Source organism: Vanellus vanellus (genome assembly GCF_965231255.1).
Source record: "Vanellus vanellus genome assembly, chromosome: 8".
In the NCBI taxonomy this organism is placed as follows: domain Eukaryota; kingdom Metazoa; phylum Chordata; class Aves; order Charadriiformes; family Charadriidae; genus Vanellus; species Vanellus vanellus.
The window spans coordinates 2,320,224-2,340,549 of record NC_138913.1 but is presented as its reverse complement, the minus strand read 5'-3'; the positions used below and the strand labels follow the sequence as shown (position 1 = coordinate 2,340,549).

Here is a 20,326-nt window from a genome sequence, read left to right as displayed (position 1 = left end):
CTACTTGGAAATAACTTTTTTGCAAGTAGGAGTATTCACTTAACCCATATACTAAATATTACATATATATGATCTATCCATAAATAACTACCATTGCTTCACATTTAAAAAGTTAAATTATTTTCCTCTGAAAGTCTCAAACTAAATCACAGTAACTTTACATACCCCATATTTGGCTGTTCTAATAAACAGCAGTATGAAATGGGGATAAAAAGACATCCCAAAATAGGATTACATATAGCAATAAAAGGGGAAATAATCTTTGAAGAAATGATGTAAGGACAAATTCTAACTGCATTAAAGAGTAACAAGTCATGGTTTCAGTCACCAGCCAGGCACGCGTTTGATAATCTCATGTGTACAGCATATAAATCTGCGAGTACGACAAATTGCATTTTAATTTATGTACTGAAAAGGTTAACTTCTAATACCCTCCACTCGCGTCAGAAATCAGGGAAAACGCGTTCGCCCTAAGTACACACCGAGACTAATAAAGTAACCAACTTCGCGGGGGCGGGTCTCGCACAGACGCTCAGCGTCTCGCGGAGCAGCGAAACGTTTCACAAGTACTTGGCTTTCCGCAGTACGACTTCGCAAATCCCTTTTCCTCAGCTGCTGTGGCACTGCCTAAACCACCGCCGCGGGATTGCCAGGCAGCGTGCTGGGTGGGCGGCAGGACCGCCAGCCACCCGCACCCACCCAGCCGCCGCCACGGGTTCGTCCTGCCCGGGCACGTCGTGGCACCGGCACCGAATCCACCCTCACGCAGTCGGTCGGCACTCGGCGGGACCCAGCTCGTTGCTAGCAAGAACACAGAAGCCGGTTACTCGTGTAAGTTACTGCCGCAACAGAAGTGAAGTTGAATTTCCGTACAGAGCAGCAGGGATGAGGTCACCCCCCACCGCTCCCAGCCCACCCCCGTGGGGTTTTATTAGCCATGCGGGAAGTTCTACTGAAGTTCGTAGAGAAAAACGCTTCCTCTTCAGTGTGCTCTTTTGGCAGCAATCTAGATACGATCAATTGCATTCATTAGTTTCTTTTATTATTTAAAAATAAATTATTATTTATTACTTTGTGTTATTTAAAACCAAAATTTCAATCATGCCCCTTCAACGGTTAGCTGAAATCAAAGGGAAGGAGCTCCATGATAAGCCCACAAACGTATAAAATCCTCATACTGACCTTTTTTAAAAAACAGCTCTTTTGCTCACAAACTTATTTACTGATGAGTGAATCATTACACATATACTCAATGAAATATAAACAAGAAGTTTATTCTTTGAGATAATGTCATTGAAGTTTTCTTCAAATGCAACACAGTTTTGCAACAAATCCGCAATTGCCAAGCACAGTCTCCTTAATTTCCAATTCATTTTTTTTCTCTGTGGCACTTATCTAAACCAGAAGCTTGCAAAGAAAATGCATGTTGTACAAAAACATTATATGGGCTATATGATGACATACAGTATTTATAATCCTTGAAACACGCAGGTATTGATGTATAAGTGCTTTAACTCTTAAAAATAAAATGCATAGTGATACTCCGCAATGAATGAGATGTACCTGAGGGTCCCACCAACTTACACCAGGATTCTGCTTTTGCATCAATAACGGATGCTCTGCACTGAAGTTTGTCAATTATAGGATGTTTTTTCTTCTGCTGCATACGAAATTGAGTATGACTAAAAAAGGCCATGCCTTACCACACAGCGCACCGGGACGGAGCGGTCTGTAGCTCCAGGCTGGGTTGAAGGCACAGGGGTAATCATCTCCTCCACTGCTTTTAAACCAGGCACGCTACTGTTAACGAGATGTATATGTTCATCTAAAAATAAATAGTCATCCCACGACACACACCGTATCATGATGTCAAATAAATATTTCTACAGCAGCTGTTGCTGTGACTCCGTATCATGCTTTGGGGGAGAAACAGCTAAAATCAGGAAAGAAAGAATCAGGAAAAAAAACCCTGTATCTATCCTGAAACAAGACAGTAAATATTAAATATTTTATTATTGGCATGTCATTTGTAAATAAGTAATGACAAATTAATGTCAAAATAAATAATAAAAAATAAGCAATAAATTTGGTCCCTAAGCAACTGTTTGTCAAAGTCATCCAAGAGCAAAATCCAATGAAGCCGTGAGCCGAATCCACCCGACACTACGCAGCCTCCTCGCCCACCAGCAGTGGTTCCACCTCCAGTGCTACTACCCCAGATTGTCTTTCCCGGTGCTGACGATATAGGATGAATTGCACAGTCACCTGGTATTTTGGGGTAAGGAAGTAATTAACTAGGATACAGAGGTAGCGTTTGCAGTACTTGCTCTCAATTAAAACCAAAATAAGCTGTGCAGAATAAAAGCAGCCATCCATTTAGTTCTGGCACAGGCTCTGAATACCACAGTCCGCAGAGGAAAGCTTAAAACTTGCTGTGTCTAATTCATGTACTGTAGCGTAAGTATTATCCATGTATTTAATCCTAACTGTGGAATTTTCTACATTAGCATATAACCTTTTCCAAATCCTACTTAACGCTCATTTTCAGTACTTCTTTATGGCAAAAAGTTCAATCGCATTTTACTTGCAACACTGGAAAAGGGAACATACAGCAAAATTCTGACTTCAAACCTTCGGGTCCCCTTGGTTATACGGCTCAAACAAGCATGGAAATATCCTTTACTACCTCATCCTCGCGCTTGCAAGGGTCCTAAGTGTGAACTTCATTAGACGCGGAATAGGAACAAGGTTCATGTAAGACATACTGCCCTGTACTACCCCAGCCTCAGCGGTCTAAATACTGCGGGCTGGGCTAAGAGTGGATGCTGGTAAGGAGGAGAAGTTATTAAAAACTTTCCTTAGCAATAGATCAGCAGGGCCCGAAGAGAAAAGAAAATTCTCATTTGCCGCAAAATTCTAGGCGGTTTGATATTTACAGGCACTGACACGCAGACAACACTATGACTCAATATTTAATGCTGTTTTCAACACAGAATTGTGCAATTAGACATAATTATTTATTTCTATGGTAAAACAGACCATAGAAATACTGCTAATCTAAAAAGAATTAAAAAGTACATACTTGCCCTTTTTCTTGATGGTTGCAGCTCTCAAACAAAATTATTGACTTTGAGCACAGTCTTTAAATAAAAAATGTCAGGGGTGTGCATGTAGAATGGACAGTAGAGATTTCTTACTCTTCGCTATTTTTGCTAGATAGTTGAGGAGTTTTACACTTGACTACTGAACTTGATACAAACAACATTGTTTTTTGATAGAGATACCATTTTAAGACACAAAGATATCGTACAAACCTATCTAGATATGGTGCTCAGGGACATGGTTTAGAAGTGGGCCTGGCAGACTTAGACAACAGTTGGACTTGGCGACTTTAAAGGTCTCTTCCAGCCCTAACGAATCTATCCAGCTATGCTCTTCCTGTAACTATTTGCTTCTATTCTATTCTAAGAAATATGCATAGCATCTTACAGAATGAAGAGTTCCTAGTCGCAGTACACCGACGTGGAAAGGAGGTGAAGGGCAAAGCCGCAGGTCTCAGAAGCCTCCCTTCACCAAGGCAAACCACCGCCAGCCAGCGCAGCGGCAACTCTCTCCATACCGCAGGGTTTAGGGCTCCTGCTTCTTTCTGCTCACTTTAGGCACCTTTTTTTTTTCTTTTTCTAAAAGATGGGAGTGATTTCAGCAGCAGACTATGCTAAACCCAGCACAACTTGCCGACAAACTCTGATGAAGAAAGTTTTGAGAAGGACATTAGATGGGTGGAAGCAACTATAGTAGATGAGGTCAAGCAGGGAGTCTCCAACATGAGGATCTGCATGAAAGCATGTTGAAAGGTATGTGGTGTAGAAACAAGTGGCCACCTGTATACGTTGTACAAAGTCCAATGTATGCTCCTATATGTTCAACTTTCATAGAGCCTGGATCACCACTGCTGTTAAATGGGATTTTACATGTAAAAAAAAACAAAATAATTTCTCTGGGAGGAAATCTGATACACAGAATTCTACCAGGAACGCTTTAGATCAGTTAAAATAACTTGGCTGTTACTGGTTGTGAGAAGTTCGAGGCTAATGTATGTAATTATTTAGAAAAATAAGGAGAGAAAAAAAAAAAAAAAGCTTTCCAGGAGGTGTGGGTGAATGGCGAGGAAATTCTCTACATCCTAGGCAGAGCCCCAAGAATTATCCCACCTTCCCGAAGCTTTCCAGCATCCCACCTCTGAGGGCCCCCAACTAAAGCCTAGACAGGATTTCCTTCAGAGACAGCAGGTCCACACTCCTTTTTCAGTCTTTCTATAGTATTATGTGGGGAATGCTTTCTCAGAGCTTAGCAAATTAGTTTTATAGCATATATAGCTACCACTTAAATTTCCTGCCTTTTTCTTTTTTTTTTTTCTTTTTTATAGGCCTTACTGTACTTGCAGCTGAGTGCTTCCCCAAGTCTTAGTAGTTGCACTGGTGGAAAAAGACACTGTGAACTGGGAATCAAATTTGCTGAAATCATCCTGTGGGCTTGGGACAAGCCTGGGCTCAGCCTTGTGCATTCTCTCTCTTAGCCACCAAGCTGGCAACAGCAACACAGCTTTTCAGGAGGAATAAATTACAAACACAAGTTCTGTGGAGCTTATCAAACAGTATTTCCAGAACATGTTTTTGTAGCATATGTACTCAGCTGCTCATATTTTTAAAATAAATGCTGAACTGCCAAGACTACTTAATATAGAAACTAACTTGCTGCTCAAGTCCGACTTTCTGGGGGAAACTTTAAGACCTAAGCTTGCAGACAGCCCAAAATGGAGGAGACAACCGAACTGACTTCTCGGAGTAAAGTTCGCGACAGCCACTGAGCTAGTGTATCAGATTTGTTTCATTAGATTAAACAATTTAATGACAATTCAAAAAATGAAACAGTTTTGAGACAAAAGCAGGCATTTACAGGAGTGCTGAGAAGTTGTATGTTTGGCTGGGAAACTCTCCCGGATGGATTGTCAGGTCAGACTTATATTCTTCGCACAGTGTAATTAAATTACAAAGCGTGATGTTTTGTAGAAGTATATAATGGATTCCAAGTGGCTGTCCTGCAAATCACAAAAGGTACGAGAGAAGAGCCTGTGTACAACAGCTTGGCTCTTGCTGAATATACTTTGGCTATGGAGTAACAACCTGGCTACACTTAATGAAAAGAAGTACATGTGGAGGATTTGAACACAGTTCTCTGACAATAGGGTGATGTCAAAAAAAAAAAAGAAAAAAAAAGGCAAAAATCTTGGTAAAGGGCTTTGTCTGAACTAAATACAAAGCAGAGTTGTTTGGTTTTGGTGGGAGCAGGGGAGGGAGGAAGCGGGGTGAAAGAGGGTAGTAGACTTGCAGAAAAGAACAAAGTTTTCTGGAAAAAATTGCACTGGATTCAGTCTCTTCGAAACGTAGTGATGGCCACTGCTGAAAGCCTAAGCGCAGAACTGGTCATCAACTGATTTTAAAATACGTAGCATTGCATCCTTGTGTACACGGGAAATGTTAAGTAATCATGCACATAAAACGAAGCTCTCAATGTCCATCACGGAACCCTAGAGCAGGCAAATGTGGACTTTGGGAGCCTTGTTGGTCAGAGACGCTATCAGGCCCGTTGGAACCCCGGGCTTTGTGGTTTCTTGAGAAACTCCAACCACCTTCTACTGCAAAGCAGCAGTTGGAAGGAAACATTTAGTGGAAAAGAAAATCATCTCTGCTTTATAATTCAAATGTGTAATGCTATGAAACTCCTCTTAAAATGAAAAGGAGGACAATTCATACTTTACAAACGATTGGACACTTCCATTATTTATTGAAAATAACTGGCTTATTGTGCAACCAAATAACTTTAACTCTAGACACCAAGGAAACAGGATGACCGTCTTATCCTGTTAAACTGAGCTGAAACAACTCCAGTGTAATCCTGCACTAAGAAACGCTGGAGCTGCTGTTCCAGCTATGATCAGGAGCCCATTTGTTTCTAAAAATAGTCAATGCCAGCTGTGTCAGACGGAAGCAAAAGAATACTGCAGCAGACACAGAGTAAGTGAACTCTTAATCCTTGCTTGGACCTTGAGAAATGAGAGTTTATTTTCCACCTAATGAAACTCTGGACACTATCAGGAATAAAGTCTACTAGAATTAGGCAATTTCTGCAACTACTCCTTGAAACGGAGACTGTTCGTTACACAAGTGATCCATTATGAAACACCTCCCTCTTCAAAATTATGAGGGTTTGCTTTAATTCCTCTGTTTTCCAAAACCCAGCTGATCCTGTTCTTCGTTTTCTGATCTGACATGACATATCAGTTTGTTAGATTTTTGATTTTCTTGCTTGGCAAGAGACAGTAATGAAGCTCTCTTTAAAAGCACTGACTTCCATACCTTCAGGGCTTCTCAAAGCAGGAGGTCTGCTTTTGTTTTCTCTTGATTACAAATGCTTCATACATTTTCAACTAACACTATATACTCGACTAGATTCGTATAAGCTCCTCAACCTGATTTGGAAGCATCTGCTTTCAATATAATTTGAACTGGAGAACTATTAGCAAGATTGGATTCAGACTCCAATCAAGACAGAACCCAGAAATGAATGTCATGTGCACACTGGCACTGCGATCCTGGGGCAGGGCTCATAGAGGGGGGAGGTTTGTGGCCAATATATAAGTTCCTTTTCAGAGTACATCACAGAAAGGCATCTGCAAATACACACATAAAGTACTGTAAGGGTCCTCAAGCTCAAATTCTAGGGGGTTTTTGAGTAAATAAATGCTGGCCGGTTTATGTTTCCCGCTAGGGGCGGAAGAAAGAGTCCCTACTTCGTTCACGGAACAAAAGGCCCAAGGGCTCAAACCAGCCACACGGGCTGGCAACCCCGAACCCTGCAAAAGAAACTGCATTGTCTCATAAAAGACAGAACTGCAATGTATTTCAAAATGGGCCACGAACCGCAGTTGAGTCTCACCACTGTTGTGGAGTATTGTGTTCCCACGATGCAGAATGTTTTACTAAACTGCCCACTTAAATCGCCATGGCTGGAGATGCAAAACACACAGATGGCTATTCTGAATGACAGTATAATTTAACTGCCCATCCAAAGGCCAGGGTCAGCTGTCCCATCGCGAGTCTAATTGGAGTGCCTTATGAAATTACTTTAATCAGAAAGACAAGACTGATGCCTGGGAATCAGAACTTCTGGAACTGTTCCAGGTAAATCTGGTAAAGAACTTCCTTTTAATATGGAACGGATTAACACAATATGCTTCAGCACGGTCCTGAAATCACTCTTCATTTTATCCTGTTTTGTAGTTTGAGTTCACGGAGCTAAGTACCAAGATGTTTTCAGACACAAACCTAAAATTCTGACTTCAGGAAAAATCAGAACGTCTCCTCTTTATACTTTTTAAAGTGAAAATACAAGCTATAGCAACAAGACAGGTGACTGTAAAACGATAGTGAAGAGTGAGACCAAGTAGCCCCACATTACTGTTCACTAGGCTTCTAAAGCAAAAGTCCAGTATTACTCTAAACATTTTGCTTTAATTTCTTGATCACAAAATGCTAATGCTCAACCTAGAAAGAACACGACTAACAATAACTAACATACTGCAGGCATCTTATGCATGTCCCCTGCGTATAAGAATAAAAAAATTATAGTATGACAAGTTTGCTCAGGACTTTCAAGAAACTGGCATACTATTCTAGATAACTGTGTAGTTGGTTAGCCCTTAGTGTGACCCAATGAGGACAGCTGGTGGTTTTCAGAGGCACTCAGTGACTCAACATATCCGATTTTGCCCCAAATCATGTTGTTAAGGGTAGCTGCAGCATTTCTTCGTTAGCGCTATTTTCTGAAACTAAGTTTGCCAAAACCTCATTGTTTGTTTCTGACGTTAATGCAATCTTGCAATAACACTTCCAATTCAACCAAATTCTCAAAGCTGTAATTCTATATTTGCATTTAAAAACAAGCAGGTTTGGGGTTTGTTTTGGTTTGTTTGTTTGGATTTTTTTTTTTTTACATTTATCAGACAGCAAACCTAAGAAAAACAGCACAACGTGCACACCTCCCCCCAACTTTTAGTATACTATATATTGGCTACAGGATATACATTAACCTGTGCAACATAGCTTTAATATAGGTATTTTCTATAAACTTGTTATTCTTATCAAGAAATATTATTATAAAAAGCATACAAATTATTGTTCAGAAAGAAGATTTTATGATCAGGTTAGAATAGAAAAAAAAAATCTTAATTATTAAAAAAATCCACAATTTCTGATCTACTTATTAACAAGGCTATCCTGAGAAACTCTAGCTGTTACAGGAAAAGGATACAAAAATGTCTAGAAACAAAACTCCAAAGCTCCCAATGAGCCACGGAAGATGGTGTAAGAAGTAGAGGGTCCGGAAGGATTCAGTAGCTGGCATCTTTAAAACAAGGCTCAGTCCATATGTAGTGTTTCCCATCATGGCTAATGCGAACAGCAGGTAAGAGGTGCCTTCTGTTGATCTTCTTCGGAACTAAATACAAAGAAATGTTAAAACATGAATCACAGTAGCCAGTTATAGACAATTTTTGCATTTTGTATGATAACACATTCAAAGATTTCAGTCATTCTTGTCCCGGGCTCTGAATTTTCCGAGCTTAGTACTTTCAGCCCATATCAGTGAAGACTACAGAAGCTGTAACGCTTTTTAGAAGCGGTTCCAGTTAACGTAATTTTTATGTAAGTGCAAAGCAGCAAGAATAATCTGCTTCTAAATGGTATTTAGTTCTTAAGAAATCTGTTGCTCTATCAGTCTGTTCTGTAGACCTTTTTGGAAATATTGTGGTATTCCAGCTGTGAAGGAAAAGGTAGAGAGGGACTATGAATAGGCTTGGAAATGAACTAATTGTTTCCATAATCAATTAAAATGCCTGTATACAATTGACAATGTAAAACCTTCAGACCTTTTGTTGTGTTGGTTTTTTTGTTTGGTTTTTTTTGGTTTTTTTTTTTTTTAATATACTGATAGTGAAGAGGCTGTGGAGAAAAAAAAAAGTCAGTAGCGGCATCTTGGTGAAAAGGGGCTAAAATTCTAAATTAATTTTCCTCTAATTCTAACCCTTGATCCCATGGTTGGTTAAGGTAGAATACTTTGGAGAAAGGGGAGGTATCACTTGCTCTCATGATAACAATCATACAAAGCATGTTTCTGCTCATATCTGATAAATCCAACTGTAAACACTTCCTCTTCCCTGGCCAATCTCTTCCATCAAAGCCCATCATTTTCCTAAAATTCTCACAATCCTCCTCTGAATGAGGAAAAAAAGATATTTTTTTTTTCTTTACCATTTTAGAAAGTCACAAAAGCAAAATAGGCTTTTGAGTTCAAGAGGGCTCGCTGTTAGGGAGAATCCAACTTCTTAAGCAACAGAGAGTATTTTGTAAAATATACAAGTGTACTTAGCCAAAAATCTACTTACGTTTTTATAAAGCTGAGGAAATCTACTTCCCAAGTAAAACACACAGGATATATAGCCACAAATGAAGCCTGACATTTCAATCATATCAAGAGAGTTCTGAAAAAGAAAGGTACATATATTTTGGCAAGAATGTTTTCAGGCATTTCAGAGGATTAAACTGAGAGTCCAGTGGCTGATTTTCCAGACAGAACTCCTTTCAAAGCAGTTCAGTGCTGCTCTTCAAATGACCAAAGAGGGCTAGAAAGGGTTTAATCTTTATCTCACGACAATGCACACTGCCGCGTCATAGCCATGACTGAGATCAAAACTGGTGCCGGGCTTTAGGATATGACTCTAATATCAATCCAGTCCTCCTGCTAAAAAAGCCTGGGCACAATAATTCAAACCAAAACTAAGAACTGCAGCTAGGGCCACTAAAAAAAAAAAAAAAAAAAAAAAAAAGAATCATCCTGTCTGGAGAAAGCAAAATACTCATTTTTCACAGTTTAAGAGTTGTTAGTTTTCTCACTCTAGCTGTGTTTTGAAAATAAGCTGCTTCCCTGCTGGGTAATGTTGCTGGATTACAATTATTTTACTGGCATTAGTATGAAGGCCGTAAAATTGCTAGAATAGCCTGTGAACTTTCCTGCTGAAATGACAGCAGCAGCAGGTACAATTGTAATTTTCCACTTTTATTGATTTCACTTGTGGCTGTGTAGTGTCTACATGGATGCCTGCAGTATCTAACACAAGCAGAAATACAACATGTATACATGTTATTTCACAGAGCAGCACATCCTAATGACCCAAGGGACAGAATAAGCCTGAGACACACAAAGCTGCTAAAAGAAGCAATTTTATAACTTCTTTATTTTGGGATGTATGGTCCATAGTTAAAACATCCCCATAGTGCCACATTTAGGATTTCTAAATCATTGTTAAAAACTTCATCCAAATTTCTTTAAAGCTCAGAGTACATCTTTTCAAGACATCTTTGGGTGGGATTTTTTTGGAATGGAAGCAGGTAAGAACTTACATTACTCCTATCGATTACTGTACTCTGGTCTTGGTTTCTTAGTAACAGCTGACAGGGTAAAATAACGCACAGTGCTATACACACCATGATCCAGGTTATACAGAAATTCTTCAGGTTTTTGCTGCCTAGAATGACATACAAACAAATTAGCTGAAAAATAACATCTGCTGCTAATTTAAGGTTACTTTTTGTTTGCAATATAAATATGTAAATTTGAAGGTACAGTTTCATGCATCTTTTTCTTGGCAGCAACGCAAGTCCTCCTTTTTCTCTGGGGCTCTGTGCCCACCCCTGCTCACTATCGTAGCTGTGCTGTGTCGTTGTGCCAGAACTCGGGGTAGCAATGCAGGAACAGGAGGAGAACTCCATAAATGGGCATTGCTACTGAGAGAGAACATTTTCACGCTCAACTTATCTCTTATATTAACTCCTAAGAGTTCACTATTAAATAAAAGCTGATAAACAGAAAACTGCTAAGTAGAATAGAATGTATCAGTTTCTTTCAGCACATCTTGATTAAAAACTGCAAAAGCAAGGATATTTGAAATTTAAATTAACAACAATAACTTTAATATAAATATGTAATCTAAGTGCTCTGTTGGACCAGTCTCCATGTCCGTGGTTTGCTAGATCTTGAGCCTTATCGAGACTCATATTCAAAGACAGAGACTCCATCTAGCAAGTCTCCATAGACACCTACAAGACAACTTGGAAATGGCAGACAATGCAACGCAACTCTGGAGCTACGCTATCTTCTGCATCTAAAAGATGCTGGCAAAGTCCTGCAGTCACTGTTACCAGTGGAACAAAGTGCTGTATGGCATTAGTAAGCCTGTCCTAAAGACCTGTAGGCTAAACAACACGGACTTCATAGTGCTGTTCCACAGGCTGCGCTTTGAGATGCCAAATCAACCAACTTGTCTAGGGTAACTGCTCCAGGACTGGGTATTGAAAAGCCCTCTTTTCCGGCTTTATTCACAGTACCATGCCTCCTTCTCCAGCTATGCAAACCATTGAGCTGAAACAGGCACTGGCAGTTAAAACATACAAAAACCTGTTTTTGTTTTCAAGAGTAGGCAGCAGGAAGAAAGTATCTTCAGCACTGACCTATGTCCAGGTTTATTATCAGTTCCGTATTGAACGAATCTGCTTTATCCCCATTTAGTCTGCTGGGCAGGCATCCCTTTTACTTCAGCTTTTTGTTACCTCTGCCAGACCATGGATTTTCCTTGATACTTACTTTTTTTTTTTTTTAGATTGATGAGTTAATGTTTTTGATCTGATACAATGTGAACAGAGCTTTCTGTCTTCCATTTCAGTCAAAACAGTAGTCCTTTGGTAGGCTGAACACTAGAACTACTGCCAGGATTTTATGAAGTACAACTCAAGTAATTTCATTCCCCTTTAATATGTTTTTTAACTATATGTATTGAAACAGAACACATGAAGATGTCAAGATCTTTTATGCTATAAGCAAATAAAGTCCTGTTTCAATCAACATGGAGGAAACTAACTGAACCGCACAAAGAAATAATGCCTGCTTTCAACTTATACATATATTTAGATAGCTCTAAGTAGACAGTAAAACTATGGAGCAAGTTAAAATATGGAACCAGATTCCACAAAACTACTGCATTTTTTATGTCTATATAAACTGAAAGTACTGCATGGAAAATATTTACAGATATTATGTGGGTAAGAGAAGAGAAAGGCAGAAAGGAAGAGAAGAGGCAGGATTTTCACAAGAGCCTGAGAAACCTGGAACTAATAGGCCTAACAACTTCAACCAGAATTTATGCAGTCTGTTTTTTGATCCCTCTGAAAAAAACTTTATTTTAAACACTGTATAAAACATCAAGGTAAAGAGTGTTCTACATTATGGAGAACATTTTAATTGTTGAAAAACCTTACATTTTGTCATCTTCTGATTCTTGAGCTTATAGTAGACAAATTGTGAAATCATAATTATATCCATGTTGACATAAAAAATGGCAGTGACAATCTGAAAGAGAAGATACATTTGCTTGTTCAGTATACAAATAGTTCAAAATACCTTAACCGCACGGAAATTTTGCTTCATAATCATAATGTGAATGACAAATACCAAAGCACTGCCAAAAAAGAAAAAAGAAGAAGAAAGCGTTTCCAGTACAAAACAAGTTCGACTGCTGCAGCTGAATGCAGTGTAAACCTTATGCAACAGGGACTTGCTGACACAATCACAATAGCTGGTCATTTTCCAGGATGCATAGCACAAATTCCTACCTGGGCAGACTGATAAATCCTTCCTACCCAGAAGCTTATGTCTCCTCCACCTAGTTTGCCAGCACTTCAGAAGCTACTAATCTAACTCAGTGCCTCTCCCCTCAATAAGACAAAAATGACATTCGCTCTTCCCCTTTTCACAAAGGGGCGATGGAACAGTTAGCGCCACACATTAAGTTCTAAAAGAGAAGGCAACTCTGTCCACCCTTGGGTCCATCTCCAGCTTGTGAAAACTTCTGCAGGTGGCTGCCATGCACCTCTTTCTCTTTTAATTAAAGAGTGAAAAATAAAAACAGCAGGTAAGAAAGTTTCAGACACAATTAATGCATTGCTGACAACTACTGTTGCTTTCAGAGAAACTCTTCCCTTAATGAAGAAAATACATTTTCAAATAAGTCAGAAATTAACAACTTTGAACTACTATTTCCTTGCTAACAGTTTCCCCCCCCAAAAAAAAAAGAAAAAAGAAAAAGCAAGTTTCCAGAGTAGTAACCCCCAAACATCTTGATCTATTACAAGCTAAACAACACAACTTCCTTCCAGCCCTATTTGCTCTGCAAGCTTCCTTTGAAGCTGAAGCTTAACTGAAAATTCCCCATTTCATTCATCATCGAGTAACACCCAGTAAGTCTCTCCAAATGTTAATTACAAGAGTGAAATGGCTTCTATAACACATAACAGCATCAATGTATGTATTTGGGAAATTATGACTTATTTTATGGATGGTAGATCAGTGAACAGAATACAAAACCATTTTCTTTCCCAGTATGTACTTATGATGCAATATTATGTTATCCTAGAGTTTAAAGAGACAGCTTGAAAAGAATAAATGAAAAAGTAGGAGTATCGACAGATTACCTGAATTGGCAGTTGATTTGTTAAATAGCAGCCTACGAAATTTGTAAGATCTCCAGCTATCCAGCACAGCAGAAAGCCCAAAGACAGTGCTTGATCCACTCTTCCATTCTGACAGGCAATGTAAATTTGACTGGCACAAATTCCAGAAGTAATTGTAAAATAGTGTAAGCAAAAATGTTTAATAAGCTCAGAGGTACATTTTTCAAAATCTAAAGAAAGAAAGATTAAAACTCTAACCACAAGAGACCTATCACACCAGTACTCCACTTACCTTTTGAAGAACAACTCAGTATCACAAGAGCTCACCACGTCTTACTCTAGCATAACAAAAGGCTCAAATCACAACCTCATTACTGCTTGCATGTGCTCCTTTTTTGTGGCCTGCACTGAAATATCATTTTCTGGACACCAGAACTATGCCATAAGTATTTTATATTCATCTGCTGTAAATACCAGCTTTAAAAATACTGAAATAAGAAAAACAGTTACTTAACATAGAAGGGCTAAGAATGAACAAAGCTTCTAAAAGAGTTGACAACTCCACTTATGCCTCTAAATTTGAGAACTTTTATTCAGATTCACAATGGGGACTATGAAGCAATCCCAAACGTGAGTCCATTACACATATCTTGATGAATTCCATGCTCACTAACATGACAGTTCTAATGTAAAGACCCCTTTCAACTAATATTTCTGAAGCTCAACAGGTTTCTAACAGTGGTTTTATTTTGCTTGATTTCCATAGCCCTTTTACTAGTTCAGTAAATTATATCCCCCTTATGGGGACAGACTTTGGAGTCAATCCCATTTTGTTTCAGGCACTTTCACCTGCTGGGAGCATTTCTACTTTTCCTTTGTCATCTCCTACCTACATATATGAAACCTCAACCCAGTGCCAGCGACCAAACAGCAACTGATTTAGCACTACCGGAGTGCTAACTCATGTGCTGCTTCTGACCTTTTCTCAATCCAAATTTCATTGGCAGGGGCCAGCACAATGGTACTGGTGACATAGCATGTGGTTTAAATAAACACTGAGCCAGCTTCTGCTGCAAGTGTGCTTGCGCGTGCACACACATCTCAGGGTGGAGAAGATAAGAGGGAAGAGGTGATTTATTCTCATTTGCTCTAAGTGGCAGAGATTAGTGTCAAGTCAGTACAACAGAATAGTACATCAAGCTCATTTGTCAACCACTAAATATTGTTGCAAACATGAACAACATGCTTCTCTGGCATATTATATCTGTATTATGCAGATAGAGAAACATATCCAAGATAAAATAAAAAAAAAAAAAAGGCAGCTTTTGAAAAAGGCTTCAGGCAAGATTACTCATGTTTGAATCTGAGGACTGCTTAAGACTTTAAACTTACGGTAGTGCAGCAAACAGAAAACAGACAATGGAAATCAGTCCTATGACAACACTCCAATACTCCCACGCATTCTCGACACATTCTTCTAGGAGATGCCAAATCCATGGTGTTCCATTTATGCACAATCTCCTATTCTCTATTGGGGAGATATTGAAAGCGTGTGTATACAGCTGAGAAGCCATCATTCTTGGACCGAGATTCAATTTCAGAAGTTTATTTCTGCCTCCATTTTTACCCCATGCAAATCCGCAAATCCGTTTACCAATGCTGAATATCCTCTGTGAAAAGACCTCTGCATCCAGACGGATGCTTGATATCACAGTTATTTCCAATCTCATAAACGAACCTGCCAAATTCAAAGAAATAAATATAGCCAGTGTGAATAACACATTAACTGTACAATGCTTGCTTATATTTATTGTTTGCAGAAGAGAAGTTAGACTTCCAAGAAAGAAAAATACTTTGTGGTCCATCGCATTCATTAGCTCTTGACAAATATGCAGCACTCCAGATTTATATCAGTTTAGCATTTTAGTCTGAGGTTGTGTTAGACAAAGACTGCCAGCTACACTGAGGTGCCAGCAATCTGCTGCAGGGTAAAGTAAACCAAACAATTTATTTGCAGTTAAGACCAAAACTCTAATTTTCATGTTCAACATTATGCAAATAAAGTAACAGTACTTTCTTTAATGGTACTAGCCCAGATTCTGAGCACTCTACTCACACTGACCAAATGTAAACATAACATTGCTTTCTATGCAACCAATTTCAAGATAATGTTATGAAAAAGAAGTCCCTTATGACTCAGATCCCAGAAGAGCTCTAAGGTCTACTTGATCTACATAGCCCATCAGACTAACTAGTCATTCAGCAGTGTCAAACAGTTTATGTTATTTAATACTCTAGAACAAAGACAGAAAGCATAAGAAACTTGCAGGCAAATGTAGGGTACTCCTGCCCCCAAAATCCCCAGAGTGAAACACAGTAGTACAATACGGATTAAATTTTGAAGCAAGGGGAGTTGGGTTTGATCTTTAAAAATACTTTCTTGTAGCCAATTAAAGTAATTTTGGATATTTTTTGTTCCTGCTGAAATATCCATCCTATTTGAAATTTTAATATTTACTTAGAAGGCTAACCACTACAAAATTGAAGAAAATAAAAAAAAAAAAGCAGAATTATCATTACTATTCCTTGAAACTTCCTGCTGACAAAACTCAGCTGATTTCCCACTCATTCTGATGATATTTTAAGTCCCCTGAAGGTTAATAATTCCTCATACAGAGGAGTTTTAAATCAACTAGCTATTAAGGAAAAAAGTCAGAGCAAATGCACTGTTTAACAAACACTCCAGCAAAATAAGTACTATACTAGTAGGGTCACCTGTTTAGTATTGAAAGGTAGACATAGGAACAGTAACAGGAAAGATGGCAAAAATTTCTCAGACCATTTGGAACATCTCAGATGCACAGCAAATTCAGAAAACAGTAATACCGAGGTATAAGAGCACCCCTCTAGATGTGAATAAAGTTATTTAATATCTCACAGACAACGGCACCCAAAGGCCTGATGTTTGTGGCTGGGATTTTTAACATTCTTCACTCCACAGACCCGGGGACAGGGCTCGGAAGGGCTGGCAGCATATCCTTTCTGCCATGTAACTGGTTGGAGCCACTTTCATTATACATCAAACTGCTTTCAAATCTTGATAAGTTTCACAAAGTTTGTTTCATAGAGCATCATTCACTGTAAAGTTAGGACTCACTTTGCTAGCCAGCGAGAAACCTGCTTTTTCTTTTCATGAGACTTCAGGTATCTGTGGTGTTAACTGCTGGACCAAGTTTTCTGTAGAAATTGGCTCCCTCTGAAAAGAACTGTCATCACTGGACCTAAACCAATTAAATGACAAAAAAAGAACATGTATTCATACACTGATAATTGGCCTTTGCCTATTAGATATATTCAGCCTATACTGGTGAAGTTATTAGACTTCATAGCCATCTTTGAAAATAATATTTAAAGTTAAAAAAAAAAAAAGGTTGTGAGTAATGTCAAGTAAGCTTTCCCATTCTGGTACTCTGCAGCTGAACAGGGTTTTACCACCCACTAAAAAGGGAAACACATCAAAGCACATGTACTAGTTCAGCAGCTTTTAGGCATGAACTTTCAAGCATTTGTAAACATTGTAACAAAAACCTCACACATTTTATTAAGCTTCATCCCAAAATAAGCAAAATATGTCAGCAGTTAAAAAAAAAAAAAAAAGAAAATTGAACATGGTGTTTTAAAACCATGTCTGAAAAGTTAGGTTTAACATGGTATTTAAAACCATATATGAATATCGTAACTGCGCTTGGACTCGCGCATGCAGAAGTTCTCTTAGAAGATCACGGAATATGTGGTAGCAAGTCTAAACAAGGCAATTCAGACTCAGCCACCTGATCTTCTGCTATACCCTGCTCCAAAACCCCGCAGCTATTACAGAAAACCAAACAGCTTAAAAAGTGGTAGGAATTAGACAGGCCACTTACACTTCCAAGATGACTGAAGAATTGAGCTTTGGCCTCCTGCCACACAACACACTTCACACATTTAAAGCATGTGGATGGATATTCTTGGGTTGCTATTACTTAACATTTATGCAGCAGAATAACATTCGTGTTGCCAGCATTTGTGACTGTATTTTTAATCTTATAATAATTGCTATTTTTCTTAAATCCCCAGCAAAATACTCTGTAACAGCCCAATCACCAAACCCAGCAACTCCACCAGCGGCTACAACAACGGGATGCCATCAACTAAACGTATCGGCCACAAAACCTGAACTCCTCCTGCCATTGCTGGGAAGGCAAAAGGCAATGGTGTCAGTGATCTCCAGCTGTTTTCACACCTGCACTGGCTGTGCCATGTTAGCATATACCCTTCACCAAATAAGCTATGTCTTCTGACACTGAAGTATTTCATAACTACATTTTCAGCTCAAAAAAATAATGGTGTTTGAACTACACCAATACAGATGGTTCCCTCCCCCAATATATAATCTTGCATAGAGATTTGAATTGCTTCTCAATGTTTTAAAAAAACCACTTTTCTTCTGTTGCATTAAATGCTTTGCACTTGAAAACAGGATAAGGAGATTGCTATGACGTTTCTTTTCTTCCTATAGTACTTAAGTTGCCAATGAGGAGAAAAGAAAATAACATTAAAAGGTGATTTATGTTCCTATAACAATTCCTTTCCTGTAACCTTAGATTACTGCCCAAATACTAGTTACTACCATTTGGAAAAGTTACAGTAAAGGTGTTATTTTCACAGAGCAGGTTTAGTGTTCGTCTAGCTAGAAATAAAACCATTAAGGTGCAAGTTATTTAGTAATGAGGAATCTGTAGCTCGAGACTCCTGTTCGGACACTCTTATTCTTATTTTCATCCCTTATTCTGTAGTAAAAACGTGCAAACAGAAGTAGCCAATGGTTTAAAAGTGAAATCCACTCCATTAAGAATAGCTCCACAGCACAGAGGAGGAAAAGCAGGCTTGCCCTGGAACTTGGGAGACCCGCCACAGATTCTCTGCCTCCCCAACCGCCAAGCTGCTGTGCGCAGCCATGTGCTCCGGCTGCTGCCTGTTCCTGGATGTCAAATAACCAGACACTGCGACTAATGTGCAAAGATGTCAGAGATCTGTGTTTGGCAGATTTGCAAGTTCTCTAAATAGCAGCTAATAGCGGCTCGAAACCCAAAAGGATGTTCAGTTGTACAGTATTCATAATTTAATTACTCCCGGGGAAAAGGAAAAGCGGAGCTAAGCTAAGGAGTAACTCAGGGCTTCTTCAAACACTGACTGGATTAATACCAGGAGTTGTATTTTGTCTCCAGCTACTCTCCAAACACATTTTTTTACACAATCCGGGTGGTGAAAGCTGCTTCTTCAGAGCTGACGATAAAGCGCGACCAAATTTCAACAAGAAGCCAAGCCCGGCTCTCACAGAACACCTCCAACTCAGCTTATTAAAAAAACACCGCCATCAGGAAGCGCCTTTCCTCAGGAGAGCCCCACAGGAACCCCAGCCCCAGAGAAGGAGGGGGGGGGCCGAGAGGCGAGAGAGCTTTGAGGCCTTCTGCAGGCCCCGGGTGCCCCGGCGGGCCCGTCCCCGCACCCCGGCCGGCTCACCAGAGGAGAAGGCAAGGCTAAAGGAATAATAATGAGGAACGGCTTTCAGAAAGGGCCGCGGCACTGGTTCCGTGCCGGGCACGGAGGGGGCTGGGTCCCGGCAGACCACGTCCGGGGAGGCGCAGACACCCGAGCGGGGCAGGCACCGACCTGGCGAGGGCTGCTGCTGCTCCGGGGGTCCGGCCGGGCCCACCGCCACCGCCGCAGGGCGGCTTCGCCGCACGGAAGACCCTGAGGCGAGGGAAGGGGGGTTACGCTCCCGCGCCCTCAGCAGCCGCCCCGGCCGCAGCACCCACCCCGGCCGGCGGCGGAGAGGCGGGAGGGAGAGGGCCGGGAAGCGCCGCCGCTCCTCCCCTTCCCCCGCCGCGGCCGCCGCCATGAGCCGCCCCACCGGCGGGGCCGCGGCGCCCTCTGCGGGCGGGCGGGGGGCAGTGCCGCCACCCCTCAGGCTGGGCCGGGCCGCGGAGCCGCTTCCCGCCGCAGCCCCGGGGCCGGGTCCACCCCGGGGAAGGGGGAGGCAGGTGTCGGTGTGGTGTGAGGGAGCGGAGGCCGAAGGAGGCGGCAGTGCTGCGAGTCACGGGGAGCGGAGGCCCTTACGCCTCCTGTCATGGCGGTAGCCTGCCTGGCGGCTTGCAGGCTGCAGGGGGGCGGCTGACACAGCCCTGTACAGACAAAGGTGCCTGGAGCGGTGCTTACGCTGAAAAGGTGCAAACAACTGTGGTGTTTTGAAGACCGAGGCAGTTATGTCAGCGGTGGTACCCCTCTTTTATCATAGAATCATAGACTGGTTTAGGTTGGAAGGGACCTTGAAGATCATCTCGTTCCAACCCCCCTGCCCCGGGCAGGGCCACCTCCCCCCAGCCCAGGCTGCTCCCAGCCCCGTCCAACCCGGCCTTGAACACCCCCAGGGATGGGGCAGCCACAGCTTCTCGGGGAAGCCTGCACCAGGGGTTCACAGCCCTCAGAGTGAAAAATTTCTTCCTACTATCTACTCTAAATCTCCCCTCTGTCAGTGTCAAACCGTTCCCCCTCATCCCACAGTTCCCCTCCCTGACCCAGAGTCCCTCCCCAGCTCTCCTGGAGCCCCTTTAGGCGCTGGAAGGGGCTCTGAGGTCTCCCCGGTGCCTTCCCTTCTCCAGGCTGAC

The 20,326-nt window shown here is 40.9% G+C and overlaps 1 protein-coding gene across 2 annotated transcripts; it reads right to left on the bottom strand.

Annotated features, from left to right (window-relative positions):
• Positions 1 to 1,266: 1,266 nt before the first annotated feature.
• Positions 1,267 to 19,485, bottom strand: LOC309674701 (lysosomal amino acid transporter 1 homolog). 2 transcript variants are annotated; one of them, XM_082486808.1, is made up of 9 exons: positions 19,332 to 19,485; positions 16,777 to 16,900; positions 15,012 to 15,357; positions 13,641 to 13,770; positions 12,429 to 12,519; positions 10,518 to 10,642; positions 9,503 to 9,598; positions 8,371 to 8,556; positions 1,267 to 2,265 (listed from the first exon to the last, which is right to left on the bottom strand). In XM_082486808.1, exons 3-9 carry the CDS (start codon positions 15,347 to 15,349, stop codon positions 2,164 to 2,166), a joined length of 1,068 nt encoding a protein of 355 aa, XP_082342934.1. In that variant the 5' UTR covers positions 15,350 to 15,357; positions 16,777 to 16,900; positions 19,332 to 19,485; the 3' UTR covers positions 1,267 to 2,163. The 2 variants fall into 2 exon arrangements, with proteins under 2 accessions (XP_082342934.1, XP_082342935.1); XM_082486809.1 differs by lacking the exons at positions 13,641 to 13,770; positions 16,777 to 16,900; positions 19,332 to 19,485 and having other exon boundaries at positions 15,012 to 15,150.
• Positions 19,486 to 20,326: the final 841 nt, after the last annotated feature.